The sequence below is a fragment of the Lolium rigidum genome, chromosome 3, assembly GCF_022539505.1.
Source record: "Lolium rigidum isolate FL_2022 chromosome 3, APGP_CSIRO_Lrig_0.1, whole genome shotgun sequence".
NCBI lineage: Eukaryota > Viridiplantae > Streptophyta > Magnoliopsida > Poales > Poaceae > Lolium > Lolium rigidum.
The window spans coordinates 122,395,797-122,420,228 of NC_061510.1; the positions used below are offsets into that span (position 1 = coordinate 122,395,797).

A 24,432-nucleotide genomic window follows, 5' to 3' on the forward strand; every position below is an offset into this window, starting at 1 on the left:
GGCGGCACCTGGGCCCGCTCCGGCTGCGCCTGGGTCAGCTGCTTCGGCGACCGCCACTGTTGTTGCTTCAGGTCCTTACATGGGACCTCCTGGATTTCAAGGATGGCCGGCAGGGGTGCCGTTGCAGCAGCCCGCACCTGCCCCAAGACCGGCTGCGCCACCGCCAAGACCAACAATGGGGTATCGCCCGCCAATTCGGCCGCAGGTACCTCAGATGCAGTACATGCCGCAGATACCATATCAACCGTTTCAAAGTCCTTTTCAGTATCCTGTGCCTGGACAGTCGAGTATGGCGCAGCCACATATGCAGCAACCTGCACATCAGCAACCACCGCCGCAACCTGGGCAAGTGAAGAAGAGAAGGAAGAAGAAGAGTGCCGTTACAGTGGGCCAGTCGGCGTCTACTGTGGGGCAGCCAGGGCCGCCTTTGGGGCAGCCAGTGCCGCCTTTGGGTCAGACAGCGCCGATGACCATGGGACAGCCACCTTGGGTGGTAAACTCTGATGTTCCTTTGATTCTTGTGCAGACGCTTGCTGCTGTCCCTGCTCCTGATCCTGCTGCACCAGTGGGGAAACAGAAGAAGGCTGGAAGATGTTGGAAGTGCGCCGTAAATACTCATGCAACAAAATAATGTAAGGTTATTCATTATTGTTTGGTTTGTGATTCTGGGGCACACCCGACCATTAGGTGTCCAGTCTTGAAGTTACCTAGACCTACGAGTTTCTTTGTTGGTTGCGGTAATGATGCCACGCTTGATCTTCAGCTCCTGGACTCAGTTTATAAGCCTCAGCTGATTACTTCTGGAGCGCCAACAGCTTTGGTGCAGGTGTCTGGGGAGGGGACTGTCTCTGCAGCTGATATTCAGAGTCTTACGGCCCGCATGTGTCCCGGGAATCCTGCATGGAAGTGGCAAGCGGTGCCCCATGGGGTTAATGCTTTCCTTATTTGTATTCCTACAGTTGAAAATTTGTCCCGGATTGATGGCATGCAGATGAGTGTGCCCAAGATTAATGCTCAGGCTCTAGTCTCTTCATGGGTGCATCAGGATGTTAAGCCACTTTTTTATTATGGAGCCGGTTTGGGTGCACGTCGACAGGGTACCTAACTCTGTTCGGCATTTCTTAGGGCTCTGGGCAGTGGGCTCTCTTATTGGTACCACTCTCGATGTTGATTTGTTTTCTCTTTGGAGCCAGGGGATTAATCATGTTCTTGTGGCTATGCGTGATCCTACAGCTTTTGAGAAAGATAATGGTTGCATGGAGGTGATTGCTCTGCTACAGCTTAGTGCTTACAGGTTTCGCTTCAGTCGGGAGCCTGTGGGGTTTCAGCCAGACCCTCGATTTTGGCCTTATTTGTGGAAGGACGAAGGGGATGATGATGGTTCGCACGACTTTGAGGAGGAGAGGTTTGATGATGCCACATGAGATGTGGCACCAGAGGCTGCTAACATGGATGTTGATGGGCATCCTCCGACGCATACTGCTAGCTCTTTGGCGGTGCCGTCTGCGCAGGTGGCTTTGACTCCTTTCAACCACTCGCCGATGACGGACAGAGGGCGGGAGATTGTGGCTCGTGCGAGAGTAGAGTTTCCTCACTTGGTCGCTACACCCCCGACGTCTTCACGGGCTCCTTCACCCTCCAGAGTTCGGACTTACATGCAGGGTCGTACTCGTCCGGTTTCCTCTTCACCGAGCACGCAGCGGGGGGCACCGGCTTCGTCTTCTACTTCGTCTCAGACAGACTCGGTGCCGCAGTCGCTGCCGATGGCGCAGCCGCCCTTCTCGTCTACGTCTCAAATCGTATCTATAACTTCTTATGTTCCATGCTACTTTTATGATGATACCTACATGTTTTATACACACTTTATGTCATATTTATGCATTTTCCGGCACTAACCTATTGACGAGATGCCGAAGAGCCGATTCTTGTTTTCTCGCTGTTTTTGGTTTCGGAAATCCTACAAAGAAAATATTCTCGGAATTGGACGAAATCAACGCCCAGGGTCTTATTTTTCCACGAAGCTTCCAGAAGACCGAAGGGATCACGAAGTGGGGCGACGAGGCGCCGCCACACTAGGGCCGCGCGGCCAACGGTGGGGCCGCGCCGCCCTAGCGTGTGGGGCCCCTGTCAGCCCTCCGACTCCGCCCTTCCGCCTACTTAAAGCCTTCGTCGCGAAACCCTCCGTACCGAGAGCCACGATACGGAAAACCTTCCAGAGACGCCGCCGCCGCCAATCCCATCTCGGGGGATTCAGGAGATCGCCTCCGGCACCCTGCCGGAGAGGGGAATCATCTCCCGGAGGTCTCTTCATCGCCATGATCGCCTCCGGATCGATGTGTGAGTAGTTCACCCCTGGACTATGGGTCCATAGCAGTAGCTAGATAGTTGTCTTCTCCTCATTGTGCTATCATGTTAGATCTTGTGAGCTGCCTATCATGATCAAGATCATCTATTTGTAACGCTACATGTTGTGTTTGTTGGGATCCGATGAATATTGAATACTATGTCAAGTTGATTATCAATCTATCATATATATGTTGTTTATGTTCTTGCATGCTCTCCGTTGCTAGTAGAGGCTCTGGCCAAGTTGATACTTGTAACTCCAAGAGGGAGTATTTATGCTCGATAGTGGGTTCATGCCTCCATTGAATCTGGGACAGTGACAGAAAGTTTTAAGGTTGTGGATGTGTTGTTGCCACTAGGGATAAAACATCGATGCTTTGTCTAAGGATATTTGTGTTGATTACATTACGCACCATACTTAATGCAATTGTCTGTTGTTTGACACTTAATACCGGAAGGCGTTCGGATGATAACCTGAAAGTGGACTTTTTAGGCATAGATGCATGCTGGATAGCGGTCTATGTACTTTGTCGTAATGCCCTGATTAAATCTCATAGTACTCATCATGATATATGTAAGTGCATTGTTATGCCTTCTTTATTTGTCAATTGCCCAACTGTAATTCGTTCACCCAACATGCTATTTATCTTATGGGAGAGACACCACTAGTGAACTGTGGACCCCGGTCCATTCTTTACATCTGAAATACAATCTACTGCAATTGTTCTTTACTGTTCTTCGCAAACAAACATCATCTTCCACACTATACAATTAATCCTTTGTTTACAGCAAGCCGATGAGATTGACAACCTCACTGTTACGTTGGGGCAAAGTACTTTGATTGTCTTGTGCAGGTTCCACGTTGGCGCCGGAATCCCTGGTGTTGCGCCGCCCTACACTCCGTCACCAACGACCTTCGCGTGATTCTTGACTCATACTGGTTCGATAAACCTTGGTTTCTTACTGAGGGAAAACTTGCTATTGTACGCATCACACCTTCCTCTTGGGGTTCCCAACGGACGTGTGTTAACTGCACGCATCACGGGACGTGCTGCCGGGGGCTTCGTCGCCGACTACGCTGCCCCTGCAGCTGCTTGCGGAGCCTCCACGTGGGCAGGCGCTGGCCATGGTGGAGTCGGCTGCGCAGCCTCAGCAGGCTGCATCGCCGTCCTGTTTGTAAACGACCGTTCAAATTTGAACTTGGCTGGCTACATCGAGAGGGATTTCATGATATGGTTAAGAAGGTTTGGGAGAGACCGGTCGGGGGCAGAACTCCAAGTTTGAGATGGAATAATAAGATGCGGACAATGCGCAAACATCTCTCTGGTTGGGCTGCCCATACGGCTGGTATCCTTAAAAAAGAGAAGGCTCGCTTATCAAATGTAATTGATGAGCTTGAGGCTGTTGCGGAGGTTAGACCGTTGTCTACGCAAGAGATTGAACTTAAAAATCAATCAAATGCGCAGATGGCGAGTCTTCTTCGCGAGGAGGAACTCAAATGGTATCAACATTCCAAAGCTCAATCCATATTGGAAGGAGATTCAAATACGCGATATTTCCATGGCTTAGCCAATGGGAGACATCGGAAAAAACATATTCACTCTCTTATTCAAGATGAAGGGTTGATTGAAGGCCATGAGCAACTCAAATCTTACATTACTAATTATTATAAAGGTCTGTTTGGTCCTCCGGAGGAAAGCACCTTCTCTCTTAATGAGGACTTAACGGACGATATACCCCAAGTTTCTATGGAAGAAAATGGTCTACTAACCGCATCTCATACTGAGGAAGAGGTTCAGAAGGCAATTTTCCAAATGGAATGCAACAAAGCACCGGGTCCTGATGGTTTTCCATCGGAGTTTTATCAAACTTTCTGGGATACGATTAAATCGGACCTTCTAGATTTGTTCAGTGACCTACACATTGGACAACTAGAATTATTTCGTCTAAATTTTGGTGAAGTAATCTTGTTACCGAAAGTTAATGAGGCAGAAATGATTCAACAATATAGACCTATTTGCCTCTTAAATGTAAGTTTCAAGATTTTCAAGAAAGTGGCCACCATTAGACTTAATACGGTTGCGGATCATGTTGTCCAGCCATCACAGACAACCTTTATGCAAGGAAGGAACATCCTTGATGGAGTGGCGGTCTTGCATGAGACGGTACATGAGATGCATTCTAAGAAATTAAATGAGGTTATTTTAAAACTAGATTTTAAAAAGGCGTATGATAAAGTCAAGTGGTCTTTCCTACAGCAGACACTCAGGATGAAAGGTTTTCCTCCAGAGTGGCGCGCTCTAATAAATGATTTTGTGTATGGAGGTAGTGTCGCAATCCGGGTTAATGATGACACCGACCACTATTTTCAAACACGAAAAGGGTTACGCCAAGGGGATCGGTTATCACCGATGTTGTTTAACATTGTAGCGGATATGCTGGCTATACTCATAGAGCGGGCCAAGACTGATGACCAGATTGAAGGAGTGATTCCACATCTGGTTGATGGTGGTTTATCTATAGTTCAATATGCCGACGATACAATTCTATTTATGGATCATGATCTTGAAAAAGCTCAAAATCTGAAATTAATTTTGGCGGCTTTTGAGCAGCTTGTCGAGATTGAAAATCAATTTCCATAAAAGCGAATTGTTCTGTTTCGGTGATGCCCAAAACGATATGGCTCTGTATACAGAGTTGTTTGGTTGCGGGCAAGGCCAATTTCCTATTCGTTATTTGGGTATTCCGATTCATTATCGGAGACTTACAATCGCGGAATGGAAATTAGTGGAAGAAAGATTACAAAAACGTCTTAGTAGTTGGAAAGGTAAATTGTTGTCCCTGGGAGGAAGATTGGTACTCATTAATTCGGTACTCACAAATATGGTACTGTATATGTTATCATTCTTTATCCTACTGAAAGGAATTCTACATAAACTCGATTACTATCGATCCAGATTCTTTTGGTAAGGGGACAGCGAGAAAAAGAAATATCGACTGGTTAAGTGGAGTATAGTTTGTAGTCCCAAAGATCAAGGAGGGCTTGGAGTTCATGACCTGGAGATCAAGAATTCAGCTCTACTGGGTAAATAGTTGTTTAAGCTACTTACTGAGGATGGGACTTGGCAAACTATTCTTTGGAGAAAGTATATCGGTTCGAAGACATTATCCCAAGTGGTATGGAAACCTGGGGATTCTCACTTGGCTGGTCTTATGGCGACAAAAAATGTATTTTTTCGCCATGGTACTTTCTCAATCAGGAATGGAGCACAGATACGGTTCTGGGAAGATGCTTGGCTAGACAATGCACCCTTAAGTGAACAGTATCCTGCTCTGTATAGGATTGCTCGTCGCCAAGGTGATACCATTGCTACCGTAATGGCTACCTCACCTCCGAATGTGACGTTCAGACGGGTTTTACTTGGACAAAGACTTGTGGCATGGAATACTCTAATTCAACGGCTCGGAGATATTCATTTATCGCCTGAACCAGACGAATTTAGATGGAACCTTCATGTAGATGGTACTTTTTCCGTAAAATCTTTTTACAATGCGATCCTTCTTTCTGATTTACCAGTTGATAGCAATAAGAAGATTTGGAAGATGAAGATACCAGAAGATACCATTAAAAATTAAATTTTTTGGATGGTATCTTCGTCGTGGGGTTATTCTCACCAAAGACAATCTTGTTAAGCGGAATTGGCATGGAAGTACACGGTGCGTTTTTTGTCATCAGGACGGAACAATCAAACACGTATTCTTCCAGTGCAGTTCGCGAGATCCATATGGTCAGTCATCCAAGTAGCGTCCACCCTGTATCCTCCGACTAGTGTCGCCAATGTCTTTAGCAATTGACTTCATGGTATCGATTCAAGGTTTAAGTTGCTTCTTAGGGTGGGGGCGCTAGCAGTTATCTGGGCGCTTTGGCTATGTAGAAATGACAAGATCTTTAATGACAAAAATTGCTCTTTGTTGCAGGTCATCTACAGATGTACAAGTATTCTCCGTTCATGGTTACCTCTTCAGCGAGTGGAGAACCGAGACCTATTTACGGAGGTTTGTACACGGTTGGAGGCGGTGGCAGCATAGTCTACGGATAGATGCCCCACCTACACCTTAGGCGTTATATGATTCATCGTTCCGATATGTATCTCGCCTAGTTTTTATTATTTATCCTTTTGGACTTGAGACAACAAAACGACTGTGTGCATCCTGGTTATGCAGAGACTGGATGTAATTGCTTTTAAAAGTAATAAATCATCCTTTATCGAAAAAACTGGGCAATGATCTTTTTTTTGAGAGGAGAGGAGGGGAGGGGAACAATCTTGTTCTTAATGAATGAAACATGCAAAGCTTTTCCCTTGTGTTTCAGTAAAAAAAAATTGCTGATCTTTTTTTGAGAGAAACATTGCTGAATTTATGTGGCACACAAGTCTTAATTTACATACAAACAACTCCTTACAAAAAGCAAGAAAATCTGAAAACGTTTCAGAAAATTGAAACCCACATCTGAATTTTATTTTTTCGCGGAACATGTCCCAGCATTAGGAAAAATAAAGTAGGTATTACTGTCACACAAAACAAGATTAAGATTTTCTGACGGGGTGAATACATACTCTAAACTTCTGCAGCCAGGGATGTCACGTCTGCTTTCCTCTGACCTTGTTGAAGTGCAGAAAGTCAAAGTCCGCCACCACGCTCCCGTCCATCCTCTTCACCACGAACCTCTCCACCAGCACCGACCGGCCGGCCACCTTCCCGGCATCTTCCTCCTCGTCGACCCACCCTCCCCTGTACGCCTCCGATCGCATCCTGTCCCACAGGCTCGCGTGCACAATCACGCTCAGCGCGGGCCCAACCCTGAAGAACACGTAACCGTCGGTGTGCAGGTGGGCGCCTCTCGCCTCCACGTCCCCGCCGTAGAGCACCCTCGTGCTGCACAGCCTCGATCCTCCATGGATTTCGTCCCCGACCGTCGTCTCCCAGCGCTGCTCCAGCACCACCTCGTAGAACACTCCGCGGTCCATCTGCTGCGACCGGGACATGCAGTCTTCTATGATGAGATAGAACGGGCAGTACCATTTCCCGACAACCGTTGGCATCGCCGTCGGGAGGCTCGCGTCGGCGAGCTGGCGCGACCGGAGCGCCGCGTTGATGCCCGGCGCGTCGCCGAGGTCGAAGTGGTTCTTGGCTTTGGAGGCGTACACGCGCCAGTACTTCTTGCGGTAGAGGAAGTGCGGGAAGCCGTCAGCCGCCACGGCCCTGGCCGTGAACCGCCCGCGACGTCGCTGGACGATTTCGATCTGCTGGTAGACGTCGGCCGGGTCGAACGGGCGCGGCTCCACGTCGCTGATGCAGCGGCAGAAACAGCATGCAGCCATGTCCTCCTCGCTGGAGCAAGTCCTGACGAGCCCCTTGTGCTTCCCCGTGGCGATCACGGCGTAGTAGCGGTTGGAGGCGAGGGGCGTGTCGGGGACGGGCACGAAGACGACGGAGTCGGTGTAGGTGGAGCTGCTCTCCCCGTGGTGCTCCGTGTAGCGGAGCGTGAGCACGCGGTCCTGCGGGAAGGGGAGGTCCCGCACGCGCGTCCCGCCGCACTGCCCCCAGCAGCACGTCTCACCGTCCTCCCCGTCGTCGTCGCCCTTCACCACGATGTAGCCCGAGTTCGGGCCCTCCGGCGGCGGCTGGGACGCCGCATCCGGGTGGCTCTTGAACAGAGACAGCGGCTTGGTCGCGTACATGGCAGCCTTGATTTCGTCTGCGCTCCTTTCTTCTGTGTATGTCTTTCCAGCTGTACGCGTTGATAACGAATTAACGATGAACAATTGATCATCTATATATATACTGCAGTACGATGCCACTATTATATGGCAATCGTTGTCGAATGATTGCGAACGAAACGTTTTCTGATAGGGATTTGCTAGTTCTGAGCTGAGAACTTAGTTGCATTGTGATTCGTGCATATGAGTTGTAAGCTAGATTGTTATTAGAGTTCTTTCGATTGCAAGTGTTACGAGATTTTCGGTTGCAAATGGAGATACAACTAAGAAAAAATATGCGAATTGTTAGATTTTCTTCGTGGTTTGTGCGCAACACGAGTTGTAGTTTAAATTTGATGATATAATTTAATTAAAAACGAAGTTAGTTTTCAACCGAGTGAGAAATAGGTATACCTTTGGGATTAGTAAAATCAGATAAAAAGAAAACCGTGAGGGGTTCATTCACCAAGAAAACGCGTCTTTTGATGGTATTACTAACAGGCTCGCAGTTGACGAGGAAATTGCACAAAATATTTACTATTGATGTCTCTATTGCAAAAATTACTTATGATATATTTTTGCATAAAACACAAACAATGTATATAATATGTTGCATATGGATCCAAATCTAGAATTAATATACCGAACGGCAAGTTCGGGTAGCTACCTTTAAACAAAAAAAAAATCTAGAATTAATATAACCCTTCAACTTTATCTTGTTTTTTTTTAGGGTAAGAGAGCATTATATTATCGGGTAGACAATCGAGTTTTGGTCATGTGTTACAAGATCACAAATAATGTCCGGTAACTGGCTTCACCAAATGCAACTTTAATCTAGCCATCTTAGCAAGGGCATCAGCCATCAGCCACCTTGTTGCCCTCTCCTCTAGTGTGGATTGCACCGTGATCATCCAGGCTCTTAGGATCCTCTTCGCATGGTATGTCAAACTTTTTCGGTTTACCTATGCTCCAATTACTAGTTTATTTTTCATTTTTTTCAAATGATTTTTTCCATTAAATTTGCCCAATCTTAGAAAAAGAGAACTTCTATACGAGAAGATCAAACAAGTTTCATGAGACGGAGGGAGTAGATTTGTTAGTTCATGATTTTTTTTAATTACAGAAACATTTTCATTTTCCCTAAAAATTTGAAAATTTTATCAAATTTACTTCGATGGTCGATCTATGGGACGTAATGGACGTATGATACGACGGTTCTACTCTTTTTCGGTAAAGAGAATATATTAATAACAGGAGATACGTAACAACCTAATGGCTATACGAATGCGTACAACCAAAAACAGAAGAAGAGAACTAAGAAACAAAAAAGCACCGCTACGGTATTCCAGCTCTAGCAGCAACAATATTTGGACTCCAGGTTCTTCAAAGGGGACGCATCCAAGAGGGGAACAATGCACTGACACTGTCGTCGCCCGATCAAAAGATCTCAGATTTTCACCCCGAAGATAGTCTCCGCTCTTAAAATAATGCCTTCAACAATGCCATTGCAGGACACAACCAATTAAGGGCAGACCTTGGATTTTCAACCTAAAAGATAAGACTCTGAACTTCACATGTGTTTCCACCCTCGCTTGCACACTGGTACTGCGAACCCAGAACACCAAGCCACTTTCTCAAACCACAAAGACTCGAACCTCCATTGTCAGTCCTCGAAACATGCCTTCATGATATTCTTCATCTCTGATTTCACCATGTATCCGAATGCCATCTGATGGCAACACATAACAGAGTTTCAATTGCTCCCTCTAGAACCAAATGACCGGAATAAAAGCATGGGTGATGCACACGACCGAATAACAACCGATACAGCAAACTCCAGACATAATGTGCACTGTTACAATTGCTAGCGGAACTTTCTTGAACTCGCCATTTTGGGCAGAAGAAGAATGACCGACCTTAGGAAAGTCACCATCTTCGTGGAAGAGGAACCAAGAGCAACCATCTTTATTAGGCAGAACCCTATGCCCCCACGTTGTCGCCCGCCGGTCGGTCTCATCGGAAAGAGGAGGCCACCACCGACCACAGACCCATCGACGAGATGTCCGCCGCCACCCCAACCGAAGAACGCCACCATCGTGAGTCATCGGGGAGGGTTGGCGCCGAAAGCCCGCAGACCACCGCCGAGCGCAGCCACGTCGCCACGGGTGTTGGAGCAGCCCCGCACGGAACTCGCCGTGAAGGGAGCCACCAGCCACCGCCCCGAGCCGACCTCCCCACCGCCATGGCAGGTTACCGCGCCCAAGCACGGCGCGCCTCCGAAACCACTTTCCTAGCCCCCCCCCCTCCCCCGACGTCCGCGCCAGAGCAGGCCCAAGCGTCCGCCCTCACGGCTCGCGCCACCGCCCCCCCCAAGCACCCGCCCTCAATCCATGACGTGGGACAAGTACACCTGGGCAAAACTCGGGCCGGGTCGGGTTTCGGGCCAAGCCCCAAAAACCCGAGGCTAAAATGTCAAGCCCGAACCCGGCCGGGCCCAACCGTCGAGCCTATAAATTGAGCCCAAACCAGGCCCGAACTGGCAAAACCCCGGCCCGAACCTTGCCTAAATCGCAAAAACTGCAAGCCCGAGCCCAGGCCGAAGTGCAAGCCCGACCCAACCCGGACCGGGATTTTCGGGCCGGGTCGTCCGGGCCGGGCTGCCCATGCCCAGCTGTAGACGAGATCCCCGCCACCGCCCACTACCGAGCGGGTTTTGCCCGTTGGAGCACCCAGGCAACGGCGGAGAGGAGGGGAGGCGGGAGGGACCGAGGGTGGCGGCCGGCCTGGCGGCTATGGTTTGCGCCGCCCGAGTCGCCTGTGCGGGGAGGACGCGGGGGCCCTGTATACTCCCCACGCTTCTGCTCTTACCCTTTTGAATTGCAAGAACTGATGAGACCAGATCTTCATTCACCAACTACTTACCTTGCACTAAGTACTCCATCTTATCTCTTATCTGAGGGCATATATAAATTATAATAATTACCTATCAGCCTATATGCAAGTCCGTGTAGATTGTGACGACAAAATGTAGTTGGTGAAGCTAGCGTCTACGGAAAGAGAAGCAACCGTTTCCAGAGTTATTGAAGATAGGGTTTTTGCTAGTGATACTAGGATTTGCATGGCAGCATTGATTTCTTCTGCTTCCTTCTTGTGGTTACATCTTCCAGGTGTACTTGCGTTGATAACGATGAACACTTGATAACGGTGCCACTGTTATATGGCAATCGTTGTTGAATGATTGCGAAGGAAATGTTTTCTGATATTATCGCATGATTAGTAAAATCACACAGGAGGAAACCAGCGACCTGTTCAGTTGACCAAGAAAACGCGTCTTCGACGGAATTAGTTAGTCGCAGACTCGCAGCTAGCTCACGACATGCTCCTTCCACGGTCGATCTATGGGACGTAACGAACGTACGGTACAAGCATACGGTACTCGCTTCCGCTCTTACCCTTTTGAATTGCAAAAATTGACACTCCATCTCGTCTATTGTCGAAGGCCATATATAATACTCCCTCGATAGAGGTAGTACTCGCCAATGTAGATCGTGACGACCAAATGTAGTTTCGTGAAGCTAGCGTCCACGGAAAGAGAAGCGACCGTTTCCAAAGATTTTGAATATATGGTTTTGCTAGATTTCAGTGGACTGAAAATTAAGTTAGAGCTCATTCAGTTCCAGAACAATTGTAGCAGCACGATTCATATGTCTTAGAAGCTACAAGTTGGGTTACACCTAATTTTTTTAGTTGCAAATGAGGATACAACTAAAAAGAAAAATTGCAAGTAAGGTTACAAGTCTTACAGCTAAGATTCCTCAGTTATAAATAGAGTTACAACTGAAAAATAGTTTCAGCACGAAAAAGAATTCACAAAGTAAAAAAATGTTATTCACGTATTATAAAATTATAAGATGCCCTCGGCTAACTGAGAATTAAAACAAAAATTATTCACATCCTTAGAAAAAAAGGCCTCGGTGCACGAAATTACCTTCATTTTGACCAATCCCCGAGGAGTTTCTTGTTCTTCTAGGTATATTGCCAAGAAGGCGAGACCAACAACTTAACATAGCCTGCCATATCACGGCCCGAATAGGCACACTCATTTTCATATGAGTGTGACTAGTTTCTAGTCTACTAAAAATTAACTTCTGTCATCACTAAATCTTAGTTGCAACTCATAATTAGTATGGATCATGAAGTAAATCTAACAATTTATAGATATTTTCGTAGTTATAACCTCACTTGCAACAAAAAAATCTAAGTTAGTACAACTTAACTTACAACTCACACGCATGAATCATAATCATAATGTAAATCCACGCTACAAGAGTGTTGAACACAAGCTTCATGCATTCCCAGTCTACCGAGAAATTAACTGGCAATTCCGTTTCCAGATTGATGCAATCATTCCGTAGGCGATGAATGAAGCGTAGGCTTGTTAGTTTAGTGTAGACCATTTCGCGAGTTTTACAAGGTAAGAGCATCTCCAGTCGCGTCCCCCAAACCGTCCCCCAAAGCGATTTGGGGCGCGCCGGACAAAAAAAGCGTTCCAGCCGCGTCCCCCAAAGCCCTTTTTCGTCCGGTGCGCCCCCATTCGGTGTCCGGCGCCCCGAGCCCGTCCCCGTCCCACAGGGGACGCACCGGGGACGCCGGACACAACGAAAAGCGAGGCGGGGAGTGGCGGGGCCGACCCGTCAGTGGCACAATTAATTTAAACCTAACCGTCGCCTACCTCGCGACGGAAGTTATTGGCGCGCAGCGACGGTGCAGTTCCCGCAGAGGGCACAGCGACGCGTCCCGTCGCGCCTAGCTCTGCGTGCCGGCGTTAATGAGCGCCACCGCTCCTCCGCCTCCCTCCGGCCTATAAAAAGGGGCGCCTCTCATCGTCCCTCTCACACACAAACCCTAGCGCCTCTCTCCCAAACCCTAGCCGCCACCATCTCTCAACAAGACTCGACGCCATGTCTGGTAGAGGCGGACCTCGCGGCCGCGGCCGTGGTCGTGGTCGTGGTCGTGGCCGCGGCGCAGCTGAACGCTCGCCGTCGCCTTCCACGCCGCCGCCTTCATCATCGTCGGAGATGGACGTGGAGCCGGACGTCCTGTTCGAGTTCGTCCACGTCCTCAAGGGCGACCCGCGCGGCATCCAGAGGCTGCCGGACTCCTTCGCCGAGTACGTCGGCGGCGTACGCCCGCGCACGATGCATTTGCGGGAGCATTCGTGCGGCTACCGCCGGTGGATCGTCAAGGCGATCTACGACGCGCGCGGCAAGATGTACCTCAACATCGGGCTGGGAGAAGTTCGCGCGCCACCACAGCCTCCAAGCCGGCTTCATCCTCGTGTTCTCCTACTTCGGCAACAGGGACATGAAGGTCAAGGTCTTCGACGAGAGGCGCTGCCTCCGGGACTACCACGTCGACAGGGACGACGACAGCACCGACGAGGAGGACGACCGAATGAGTGTTGTTTCTTCGCAGCGAATACGTGCACGGAGGTTTCTGCCTGTTCGCCTCATCGGTAGAACCAACAAGGGCACCATCCTCCCGCTGGATTTTCCAGTTTAGGTGATCTGGGTGTGCCCTCGAGTGTTCTTTCTTAGCAGCGAACACACGAAACCTTCGATGCACGGCCTAGTTAGGTTTAGTTTCTTTGCAATATTTTATATTTGTGTCCACTATGGTTCAAACTATGTATTAGTTTGTGGAAAACCATGTTCCAAACTGTGTTTTCGTGTAAACCACGTTCCAAATTATGTATTAGTTTGTGGAAATTGAAATAAAAATACCAGAAAAATTATTTTAAATGTTTGGGGGCGGCGTTTGGGGGACGCGGCTGGGGAGCGACGTCCCCCAAACGCGGCACGAACGAAACACGTCCCCCAAACGCTCGATCCGGCGCGGTTTGGGGACGGTTTGGGGGACGCGACTGGAGATGCTCTAAGCTTCCTTTCGAGGAATTGCCTTTACAACCAATGCAATCTCCGAGGAATTTCTTGTTCAGCGTATTGACCGGGAATAACGGCTTAGCCTGGCCTGCCACGATCACGGCTCTATACAAATATGCATATACATTTGGATGATAAGATTCCATGTGCATATGATGTGCTTCGAACGCGTTGACTTAACCTGCGCCAGGCAAACGAGCTGCGGGGAAATAGTTTAGCTTAAGATCACGTCACGTCGAACTATTTCGTTGCATTTAGTCAAGTACAGCAAAAGCGTACTGCAAAAAATGCACCAGCCGGGAATCGAACCCGGGTCTGTACCGTGGCAGGGTACTATTCTACCACTAGACCACTGGTGCTTTGATGAGACAATTGAGTAACCAATTAATAAACCATTAGTCCGATCTAATCAGCCTAAGTATATAGGCACAACATCAAAGTTCATCACTATTCAGACACAGCAAAGTTCACCACTATTCAGACACACATCAAGCCAAAATCTCAGAAACATCAGAGTTCAACACAAGATATGGCCGTGAGAAAAAACAAGAACAAAATTCTCCTTTCATTTTATGAATAATCTGGCACAAAGCAAGCCATAACAATATGCTGAGATCAAACTCGGGCGAAATTATTTCTAGCATCTTCTATCCCCAGACCGGGCTTGAAAAAATGATACACATAACTTAGCTGAAAAGAAATACAAGGTACAGACAGATCGTCGTTAGGCAGATCTCGATGCACAGCGCATCATTCCACGCGGATCCTCTGCTTGCACACAACAGCTCCGTCCAGGCACTGCCTCCTTCTGTCAGCTGCGGAAGCACAGCGCAGTATGGAAGTACTTCGACTTCAAGGAAAATACACGCACTGTCAAAGAATGCTCCAACTATTTTCTCCTTTTCTCATTGAATCTTTCAAAGAATGACTTCGAGGCTTCGTATGTGGACCAGCATATGGCAGCTGCAGGTGCATGGAACAGCATTCTTGGCTTCCATCCCCTCATGAGCCCAATATATCCATCACGCTTTATAATTGTTCTGAACACATCTCCTATAGAGCTACTAGCAAAGCGTTCGCAACCGCATACACCCTGGACAACAAAGATCACTGTTACTTCCTTGAAAGTAAAAACAGCCCAACGTATTCACAATAAAAATATAAAGAATATGTTCAAAGTGAAGTTGAAATTATGGGGGGACAATATGCACAGCTTTATTGGTCAATGATATTTCGTGATACATATAGAAGCAACTGTATACTAGATCGCACATAAGAAGAGTTTCAGTACACTACTTATATATCATTGACCCAAGAGTTTCAGTACATATAGAAGCAACTGTATACTAGATCACCCAAGAATGCTGTTCCATGCACCTGCAGCTGCAGGTATTTCGAGAGAACAGTGTAGTAGTATAACTAGCAAATATAGTTTAAAAGTATATGCAACCTGAGCCTTAAGCTAGATCACATATGCAACGAGAGGTATCTTCTCATGTGTGATCTAGCTTAAGGCTCAGGTATTTCGAGAGAATTTTTCATGTTGTTAGATTATATTATTTCCTGTATCCAGAATTTTTTGAAATTTCAAAACGCCATTTTTGAATTGATCAAAAAAGGGCTCTATGTCACCTGCGCTCCAAACGTCCGCACTAGCAACAACATCAAAGCCTTTTTACCAAGCAACTTGTGGTAGGCTAGATATGAAACCCAACAGAATGCATGTATATAACATAAGAATAACATTTTAAACTGAGTTATCAATAGTCTTAACTCATCATACGATTAATGAAGGTAAAAATTCAATAACCTGAACTACCCGTGATAGATCAATATGACACTCGATCTACAAACACATAAGTATGTGCAAGATAATTTTCTTGCCATGTCAAACAGAATTACTACAGATGATTGTGAGGAGCAGAGGATATTAAGATGTTATTAGCACTAAGGTTCAAGCAATTGACAACTACTCCCTCCGTTCGCATTTAATCGACGCCTTGCATGCATACAAGCTCTACTAACTAGGCTGTACTACCGCGTCAATTAAAAAAGAACAGAGGTAGTACAAAATTATTACCGTACTACAGATGATACTGAGGAGCTGTGGGGATATCAAGATATCATTAGCACTAAGGTTCAGAGCAAGTTATGACTACTAAATTATTCACGTGCGCAACCAACCATTTTAAACTTCTGAACAAAAATTTATGAGGTCAGCAGTTCACTGTGGATGTCATTTAACCAGGGTAGGGTGGCGAAAAAAATTACGCCTCGAGTTTACACTAATCTGTTTTGACTACACTAAGATTAGCACTAAGATTCAAGCAATTGACAACTAGAAAATTATTAGCGCACTACTACAAATGACAGTGAGGAGCTGAGGATATTAAGATATTATTAACACGAAGGTTCAAGCAATCCACGACTACAATTATTAACGTTTGCAACCAACCATTTAAACTTCTCAGCAAAATCTTAAATCCTTGTGAGGTCAGCAGCTGGATGGTGATATATCATTTCAGCCAGGATACGGTGGCAAAAGAATTACGCCTTGAGTTTATACTAATCTAATTCGATTTTTCCTAGCAGGAAGTGCCACTACACTTTAGACGGACGGCACTCACTTCAGATCCAAAAGTTTGTAAGAGAAAATCCACCCGTGAAAAGACTGCAGATTTAGAAGCATGGTTTATGAGCTAGACTGGTCTCGCAACTAGTCTATGAGTCCTAACTTGACTGTCGACTAGCTTTCTCGACTTGACTAGTTCATAGAGTCGAGCGACTAGTCATGGACTAGTCTAGACTAGTCATGGTAATTCGACTCGATCGACTCAATTTGGGCATGAACAACTGTCCAGAGGTACCGGTGGATAACTGTCTAGGTTATAGTAATTATGTTACATAACTTGTGTTGAACTTATGTTGATTTTTAGTAACTAAATCCCCTATCTGGTTGCTACATACGATAGTATTTTGTACTAGCTAGTGTTAGAGTACATGTCGACTAGTCGAGCACTAGTCTAGAGTAGTCACGATTAGTCTATGAGTCGGTACCCCAATGACTTGGCTCGACTCTTCGACTCGTAATCCTTGTTTAGAAGAGGCCAAGTTTAGTGTACGCTGGGACGTCCCAACGGTTTCTGCTATGTTTGATCCTGACAACACCAATTCTATTCTCTCCATTGATGTTTCTAATGTTAAGGAAGACTGGCCAGTGTGGCATTTGACCCAAATGGTGCTTTCTCTGTCAAGGCAGCCTATAGGCTGGGAACCAAGCTAAGAGACTGGAAGAAGGGTAAAGACGCTGCTTGCTCGAGGGTTTCTGCCGAGAATAGTGTGGTCAAATTTGCTTGGAATAATATCTGGGACCTCAAGGGTCCAAACAAGCTGAAGATGTTCATCTGGCGCGTAGCCCACAACAGCCTTGCCAGCCGCATGAAAATCCAGAGGATTGGTGTTGATCTTGACACAAGGTGCCCTGTATGGAACCGATTGGACAAAGACAACGGCCATATCTTCCTCAAATGCAAAAGACTTAAGGAGTGCTGGAGCTTGCTGGGGTTGCAGCAGACTAGGGAGAGGTTGTTGGCCTGCAACTCAGCCCATGACATGTTCGAGAAGCTTTGGGAGTGCGAGGAGGAAACAAAACTGAAGGCTTTGGTTCTAATGTCGGAATGGTGGGGCGTCAGAAACAAAGCCAATGCTGGTGAAAGAATGAGAAGTGCTGCTGAGGTTACCCACAGTGTGGAGAGGCATATTGTGGACTTTCAATCTCTCAAATCCCCATCCAAACCACCGAAACCTTCTGATATCACCAAGTGGGAGAAGCTCCAGGATAATTCTGTCAAAGTGAACCTCGATGGTGCTTACAACAAAGTCACTGGTAGTGGGGGCTGGGGTTTCATCATTCGTGACAGCCATGGCACGTTTGTGGCAGCGGGAGCGGGGAAAGCTTGTCACCTCCGCGATCCCCTGCACGCCGAGACGGTTGCGTGTTCTGCTGCCATCAAGGGGGCAAGGAAAGCAGGAGCTCGGCGCGTCATATTTGAGTCGGATTCCTCAAACCTTCTGAAAGCCCTAAACAGCCAGGATTACGACAGGTCCAGCATTGGTGCCCGGGTGAGGGACGCCAGGAAGAACTGCTCGCTGCTCTTTGATTCTGTCACCTTCTCCTTCTGTAGACGTGCGTGCAATTCTGCAGCTCACGAGCTTGCAAAGTTCAGTGTTTCGTCAGATTTGTCTGACTAGTTTTGGGTGGCCTCTGCCCCCAATTGTGTAACAAACTTTGTTGCCAGCGATTTAGCTGAGCAGGTTGAGTAATGGAATTGCATATTCCCATAAAAAAAAGTTTAGTGTACGCTATATCTAGCAGTCTGCACTAGTGATATGGAAGTCCTGAGCCTGGAGTTGTCTACAATCTAACTGGCCTGTTAGCACTTAGCACGACTGTAAAGTTTCTCCATATATTATTACTACACTTTAACATTAATGGTTCAGAGCACCCTATAGGAACAGTGATCACCACTAAGTCACTACAAAGACCAAAGGAACAGAGCAACTAGATTTTTTACTGTTTAATGTCACTCCATAAATCTTTATTTTATGGAGCCACTCCAATAATCTTGGAGATGGTATGAAACAACAGCACAGGCATACAAATATCTCATTCTTCTGAGCGGATGCACAAGTGAGCTATGTACCTTATTAAAGATTGTCTTTGGGCGATGCACAAGTCAATTGTATAAGATCCTACTCAAATCAGCTATGTGTGTCACTAAAGATTGTGTCTTTGAGCGATGCACAAGTCATCAATTGCATAAGATCCTCACCTGGCACTGCAGCTGCGTCTTGACAACATCAAGCGGCGTGGTTAACGCGGCGGCGAGCGCACCGGCCGCAGCACCCGCAGTGGCGTGCACAGCGAGGGAGTCCTCATCGGCCGCCATGTCCCCAAGGACTCGCTTCGCCGCCTCGTAGGTGGAGAAGTGGACTGCGGTGTACGGCGCGTTCATGAGCACCGTGGTCCGGTAAGACACGAAGAAGGCCCTGAGGCCCTCGTCGCGGAAGACGGTGCGGACGCAGTGCGAGACGCCCGTGTAGGGGCTGCTGGTGAGCTGCAGGCGCTGCTTCACCGTGTCCATGGGCGTGAACACGGCGTCGCTGGCGATGGTGGCGAGCACCCCCGAGGACGCGTGCGCGGCGGGGTTATTGGGGCCGAAGCGGTCCGAGAGGCGCGACTTGGCGAACTCGTAGACGGAGAAGTAGACGGCGTGGGCGGGGCCGGCGCCGAGCGCCATGGCGGGGAGGCCGCGGTAGAGGGCCAGCGCGCCGCCCTCGCCGGACACGGCGGCCCGCAGCGCCGCCCCCAGCGAGAGCGTCGGGCGGCAGGGCGGCGAGGCGGCCTGCATGTGCGTCTTGAGGGTGTCGACCGGGAACATGGCCGTGTGCTCGACGACGCCGGCGACGGAGCCGGCCAGCATGTACTGCCAGAACCGCAGGCCGTCGTGGGTCGCGGCGGCGGCCGGCCCCGCGGCGGCGAGGACCGGCTTGGGCGGATCTTGGGACGGCTCCTCCGTGGCGGCGGCGGCGGCGGAGGGGAGGAGCCTGTCCGGGGTGCGGTAGTCGGCGGCCATGGTGGCCGGCGGCGCCGCCGCTAGGGTTAGGGTTTTGAGCGGGGCCGGGGAGGGGGAGGGGGGGCCGATGGTGGAATAATGAGGAGGAAGAGGCGAGATTTGGAGAGGATGTCGCCATTTAGGAGGAGGGAAGGGGGGAGAGAAGTTGGTGCCCCGGTCGTCAAATCCATCTTCAGCCATCCTCTTCCGCTCGCTGGCAGTTCCTTTCTCTCCTCCAAGATTTCGTCTACTCTGCAACAATCTTTCCTGTTTCCCAAGAGGCGAATTCTTGTCTTTTTTTTCTGCCAGTTTCTTTCTTGTGTTTTCGTCCTACTTCGAATTACCACACTTGTTTTCGTTGTCTGGTTAATTGTTTGGTCAAGGAGCAAGGAAAGTTTGCCTTCTATACCAGGGATATTCTAGAGGAGATCAACCTTTCTGATCCTAATTGGGATCTTGTACCGTGTAAGTATTTGTTTAGACCCTCGGCCGACCGGCTGTCTCCATGATACTGCTGCTGAATTTGTGATCTACTATCTGCCCAACTCCAAATTAAGTTCGGATTGTGACCCGGAAGGAGAACAAAGAGGAGGAAGACAAGTCCAACACAGGATCTGCAAGTCAAAGACTACAAAATGAGGTTTTCTATGTGCAAGGTGGCCGATGTTTTTGTTAACGATAAGCTCACCTTTTTTGTTATCAATTTGAATACCATCATCATCATATTAGCTAGTATTCCTACAGTACGTCTGTACCAAATTAAAAACTTCTTGCTCCGGGAACATTTGGTCATATAGTATAGAGAACAAAAATCAGAGGGACGCGGCGTGCAAGGTATCAACTTGTATGCTGATGCAAGCATACACATAGATCCACATTGTTAGTTTTTTCCCTAGATTGGAAGGAAATGAAATCCAGTTTGAAATGAATAGTATATACACAAATAACGTTTACAAAGCCAAGCGCGGAAGCCACATGGGATCACTCTCCCTCTAAGGGCTCAAACATTGGGCACTAGCGATAGCTCAATTATCCGCATGATGCCAGGACGTCTCGTAAACTTATTGGAACCGGAAGGAGAACAAAGAGAAGGAAGACAAGTCCAACACATGATCATCAAGTCAAAGACCGATAAACTCACCATTTCAATACATTTCAATAAAACCATGTAGTTACTAAGATTTATATTTTTTGGATTGGTGACAATAAATTGGACATAAGAATAACATAAATGAAAAAATAATCAGGATATAAACTTGGGCCAATTCGTTAGGCGTCAGGTGGCTGATAGGGGGTGTTAGCCGACTGGCCAGCCATCCAGCTACCGGAGAAATCTCGTGTGTCTAACCAACGAAACAATTTCATGCAAAATTTCTTCAGCATGTGACAAAGGGTTAATTTCGTCAATGCCCATTATGATGGACTTGGCCTTCAGGAAGGATGACACCGGCGAATCAACAGATCGGTCAGCCAAACTTAGACAACCGACGAATATTACTATCAAGGGCGAATCGCTGAGATTACAATATGTGGAACTAGGGTTACAGGGATGTTTGCTCTGATTCGATGTGTCCCCCTCGGTGGCTCCTCCCAGCCCTTATATAGCGGGCTGGGTTTCAGAGTCCACCTCGAGGTCGAGTTATAGTTCATGTCAGTTCACCCGATATAAACTTATCTTTCCTAATGAGATTCCTTCGGATTCCTCCAGACTTCTTCATGGGATTTCATCTATACCTTCCTGGGCTTTGTACCAGTGATAGCAACGCTCATAGCCCGATATAGTATATCCATGTCAGTAGCCCTCGGGATTCTACTCGAGTCGCAGACTCAGGTCCAATCTCAAAACTTTCGATTCCTTCTTTCTTCGACTTCTACTATATTTGATCATGAAGCAATATTGCATTATTTCCTGTATAAATAAATATTATAACCCTAGGGATATTGGTAAAGCAGCCTGATGCATCCGAACAGATCGGGAATCAGTTAATTTCCTGAGCAAATGCAGGGAACCTACTTCAAACTCGCGTCCCCGGACACGAATTCGGAAACCTGGCGTAATTCAACTCGGGCCGCAGAGGACTTACCGAGATCTGAGTTCCAGCATAAGAGTTTTACCTGACGCGTCCGTCAGAATTTTTCATCATATTGTTGACAATATGGATATTTCTAGCAGAGCGTAGTCTGTGATGGTGCTAGGCCTCACAGGACATGATCCCGATGGTCTTATCTTCATGCTCTAGCATGGCATCTGGAAGCTCACGATGACGCGGCTCAGGCTTTTGTATTTATTTATCTATTGGATGCCAAGTTTGGCTGTTGGATTGCCTGAAATTATCGGGTTAAATTTCTTCTAGATGCATTACTCTCGATGTTAGTAAAGGACGAATAAATGTTCGTTAAGTGCACTTGAACATGTATTTTGAGGCATTACGCCTGACTTCTAATTGATTTTGACTCTTCTTGTTTTCTATCGAGTGCGCATTTAGCGCTCCCGATGGAAGTAGCCTCCGAGGCTATACTCGAGTACTTGTAGTCGAGTATAGGCTCCAAGCATTTTCATCTTCACATAGATTAAAGTTTTCATCGGGTGCATGACCAGCGTTCTCGATAGGAGTAGCCCCAGAGGCTATACTCGAGTACTTGTAGTCGAGTATGGGCTCATGCAATCCTGCATACGAAGATAACTATGATACAAATTAAAGACTTACCTATTCCTTCTGGATGATGCCAATTTTATCGGGTGCGCGGCCAGCGCTCCCGATGGGAGTAGCCCCCGAGGCTATGGTCGATCGAGTATGAGTACTTGATCATAGGCTCAAAGAAGCATCTTCGAGTACTTGAGCATAGGCTGTGGTTGATTGAGTATGGTCGGTGTCATGATAGTCTCATAAGTTGAGCTATGGTTAACTAAGATTTAGAGCATGCAAGCAAATGAAGAATTCTTTATACACCTCAAGATAGTATGATAGAGCATGAGAAGATACAAGGTTGACCAATACAAAGAGTGGAGAATAGATTCAAGTTTGGTCAACACATGAAGCATGAAGAATGTGCCACGTGAAGTCATGTGGTATGGTAAGCCTTGTCAATTATGCTTCATGAACTAACCCATCATATATGTGCCCTTGTGTTGTCTATGTGGGTTAGGTGTCTTTCCATGGGCATGCATCAAAAGTGAGATCTCATATAGTCCATGAGAGGGTGACATCAAGTGGTGATCGTCATCAAGGTTGAGTTGGGCAAGTTCAAGTTGAGCATCTCAAGAGGATCATATGCTTGAAGCTTGCCGTTCATTTAGTGATAATGGACATCTGAAGATGTGCATCAATGGAGCTTTCCCATCATGGTGTATGGGGGAGCATTTGTGAGTCTTCACGAAGCAACAATGATCAAGTAAGGCATTTCGGTTTGAGTGGAGCTTGAAGAGTTATCATCAAGATCAAGCGGGATGCGCAAGGCAAAGGTATGGCCTTGCTAGGTTTTCCTTTTACCGGTCTCAAGGTGGTTGTTGGGAGACCGGATTATCGGATAGATAGTTGCACTATCAAGAGGGGTTTTCGGTGGGGTAACTTGATCACATCGTCTTAGGGAGCTCAACCCTTTGCATACTTTGCATATCCCTATTACTTCTTGGTGTTTTTTTGTGAGAGGTTCTTGAGCTTGTTGATAGCTTTACAACAAGCTGATACGTCTCCAACGTATCGATAATTTCTTGTGTTCCATGCCACATTATTGATGTTATCTACATGTTTTATGCACACTTTATGTCATATTCGTGCATTTTCTGGAACTAACCTATTAACAAGATGCCGAAGTGCCGGTTGATGTTTTCTCGCTGTTTTTGGTTTCAGAAATCCTAGTAAAGAAATATTCTCGGAATTGGACGAAATAAAAGCCCAGAGGCCTATTTTCTCACGAAGCTTCCAGAAGTCCGAAGACGAAACGAAGTGGGGCCACAGGGGAGCCAAACCCTAGGGCGGCGCGCCCCCCCCCTTGGCCGCGCCGCCCTGTCATCTGGGGCCCCTGTGCCCCCTCTCGACTTGCCCTTCCGCCTACTTAAAGCCTCCGTGACGAAACTTCCAGTACCGAGAGCCACGATACGGAAAACCTTACTGAGACGCCGTCGCCGTCGATCCCATCTCGGGGGATCCTGGAGATCGCCTCCGGCACCCTGCCGGAGAGGGGAATCATCTCCCGGAGGACTCTACACCGCCATGGTCGCCTCCGGAGTGATGAGTGAGTAGTCTACCCCTGGACTATGGGTCCATAGCGGTAGCTAGATGGTTGTCTTCTCCCCATTGTGCTATCATTGTCGGATCTTGTGAGCTGCCTATCATGATCAAGATCATCTATATGTAATTCTATATGTTGCGTTTGTTGGGATCCGATGAATAGAGAATACTTGTTATGTTGATTATCAAAGTTATGCTTATGTGTTGTTTATGATCTTGCATGCTCTCCGTTACTAGTAGATGCTCCGGCCAAGTAGATGCTTTTAACTCCAAGAGGGAGTACTTATGCTCGATAGTGGGTTCATGCCCGCATTGACACACGGGACAAGTGACGAGAAAGTTCTAAGGTTGTGTTGTGCTCGTTGCCACTAGGGATAAAACATTGATGCTATGTCTAAGGATGTAGTTGTTGATTACATTACGCACCATACTTAATGCAATTGTCTCGTTGCTTGCAACTTAATATCTGGAGGGGGTTCGGATGATAACTCTGAAGGTGGACTTTTTAGGCATAGATGCAGTTGGATGGCGGTCTATGTAC

The 24,432-nt window shown here is 47.4% G+C and overlaps 2 protein-coding genes and 1 non-coding gene across 3 annotated transcripts; all 3 read right to left on the reverse strand.

Moving 5' to 3' along the window:
- Positions 1-6,983: 6,983 nt before the first annotated feature.
- LOC124695447 lies at positions 6,984-8,096 on the reverse strand. Its single transcript, XM_047228294.1, has one exon. It carries the CDS (start codon positions 8,082-8,084, stop codon positions 6,984-6,986), a length of 1,101 nt encoding a protein of 366 aa, XP_047084250.1. The 5' UTR covers positions 8,085-8,096.
- A 6,236-nt stretch (positions 8,097-14,332) lies between these two features.
- TRNAG-GCC lies at positions 14,333-14,403 on the reverse strand. Its single transcript has one exon. It is a non-coding gene; the product is annotated as a tRNA-Gly (tRNA).
- A 184-nt stretch (positions 14,404-14,587) lies between these two features.
- On the reverse strand, positions 14,588-19,970 carry LOC124702245 (uncharacterized mitochondrial carrier C8C9.12c-like). The gene is made up of 2 exons (XM_047234366.1): positions 18,877-19,970; positions 14,588-15,137 (listed from the first exon to the last, which is right to left on the reverse strand). Exons 1-2 carry the CDS (start codon positions 19,858-19,860, stop codon positions 14,934-14,936), a joined length of 1,188 nt encoding a protein of 395 aa, XP_047090322.1. The 5' UTR covers positions 19,861-19,970; the 3' UTR covers positions 14,588-14,933.
- Positions 19,971-24,432: the final 4,462 nt, after the last annotated feature.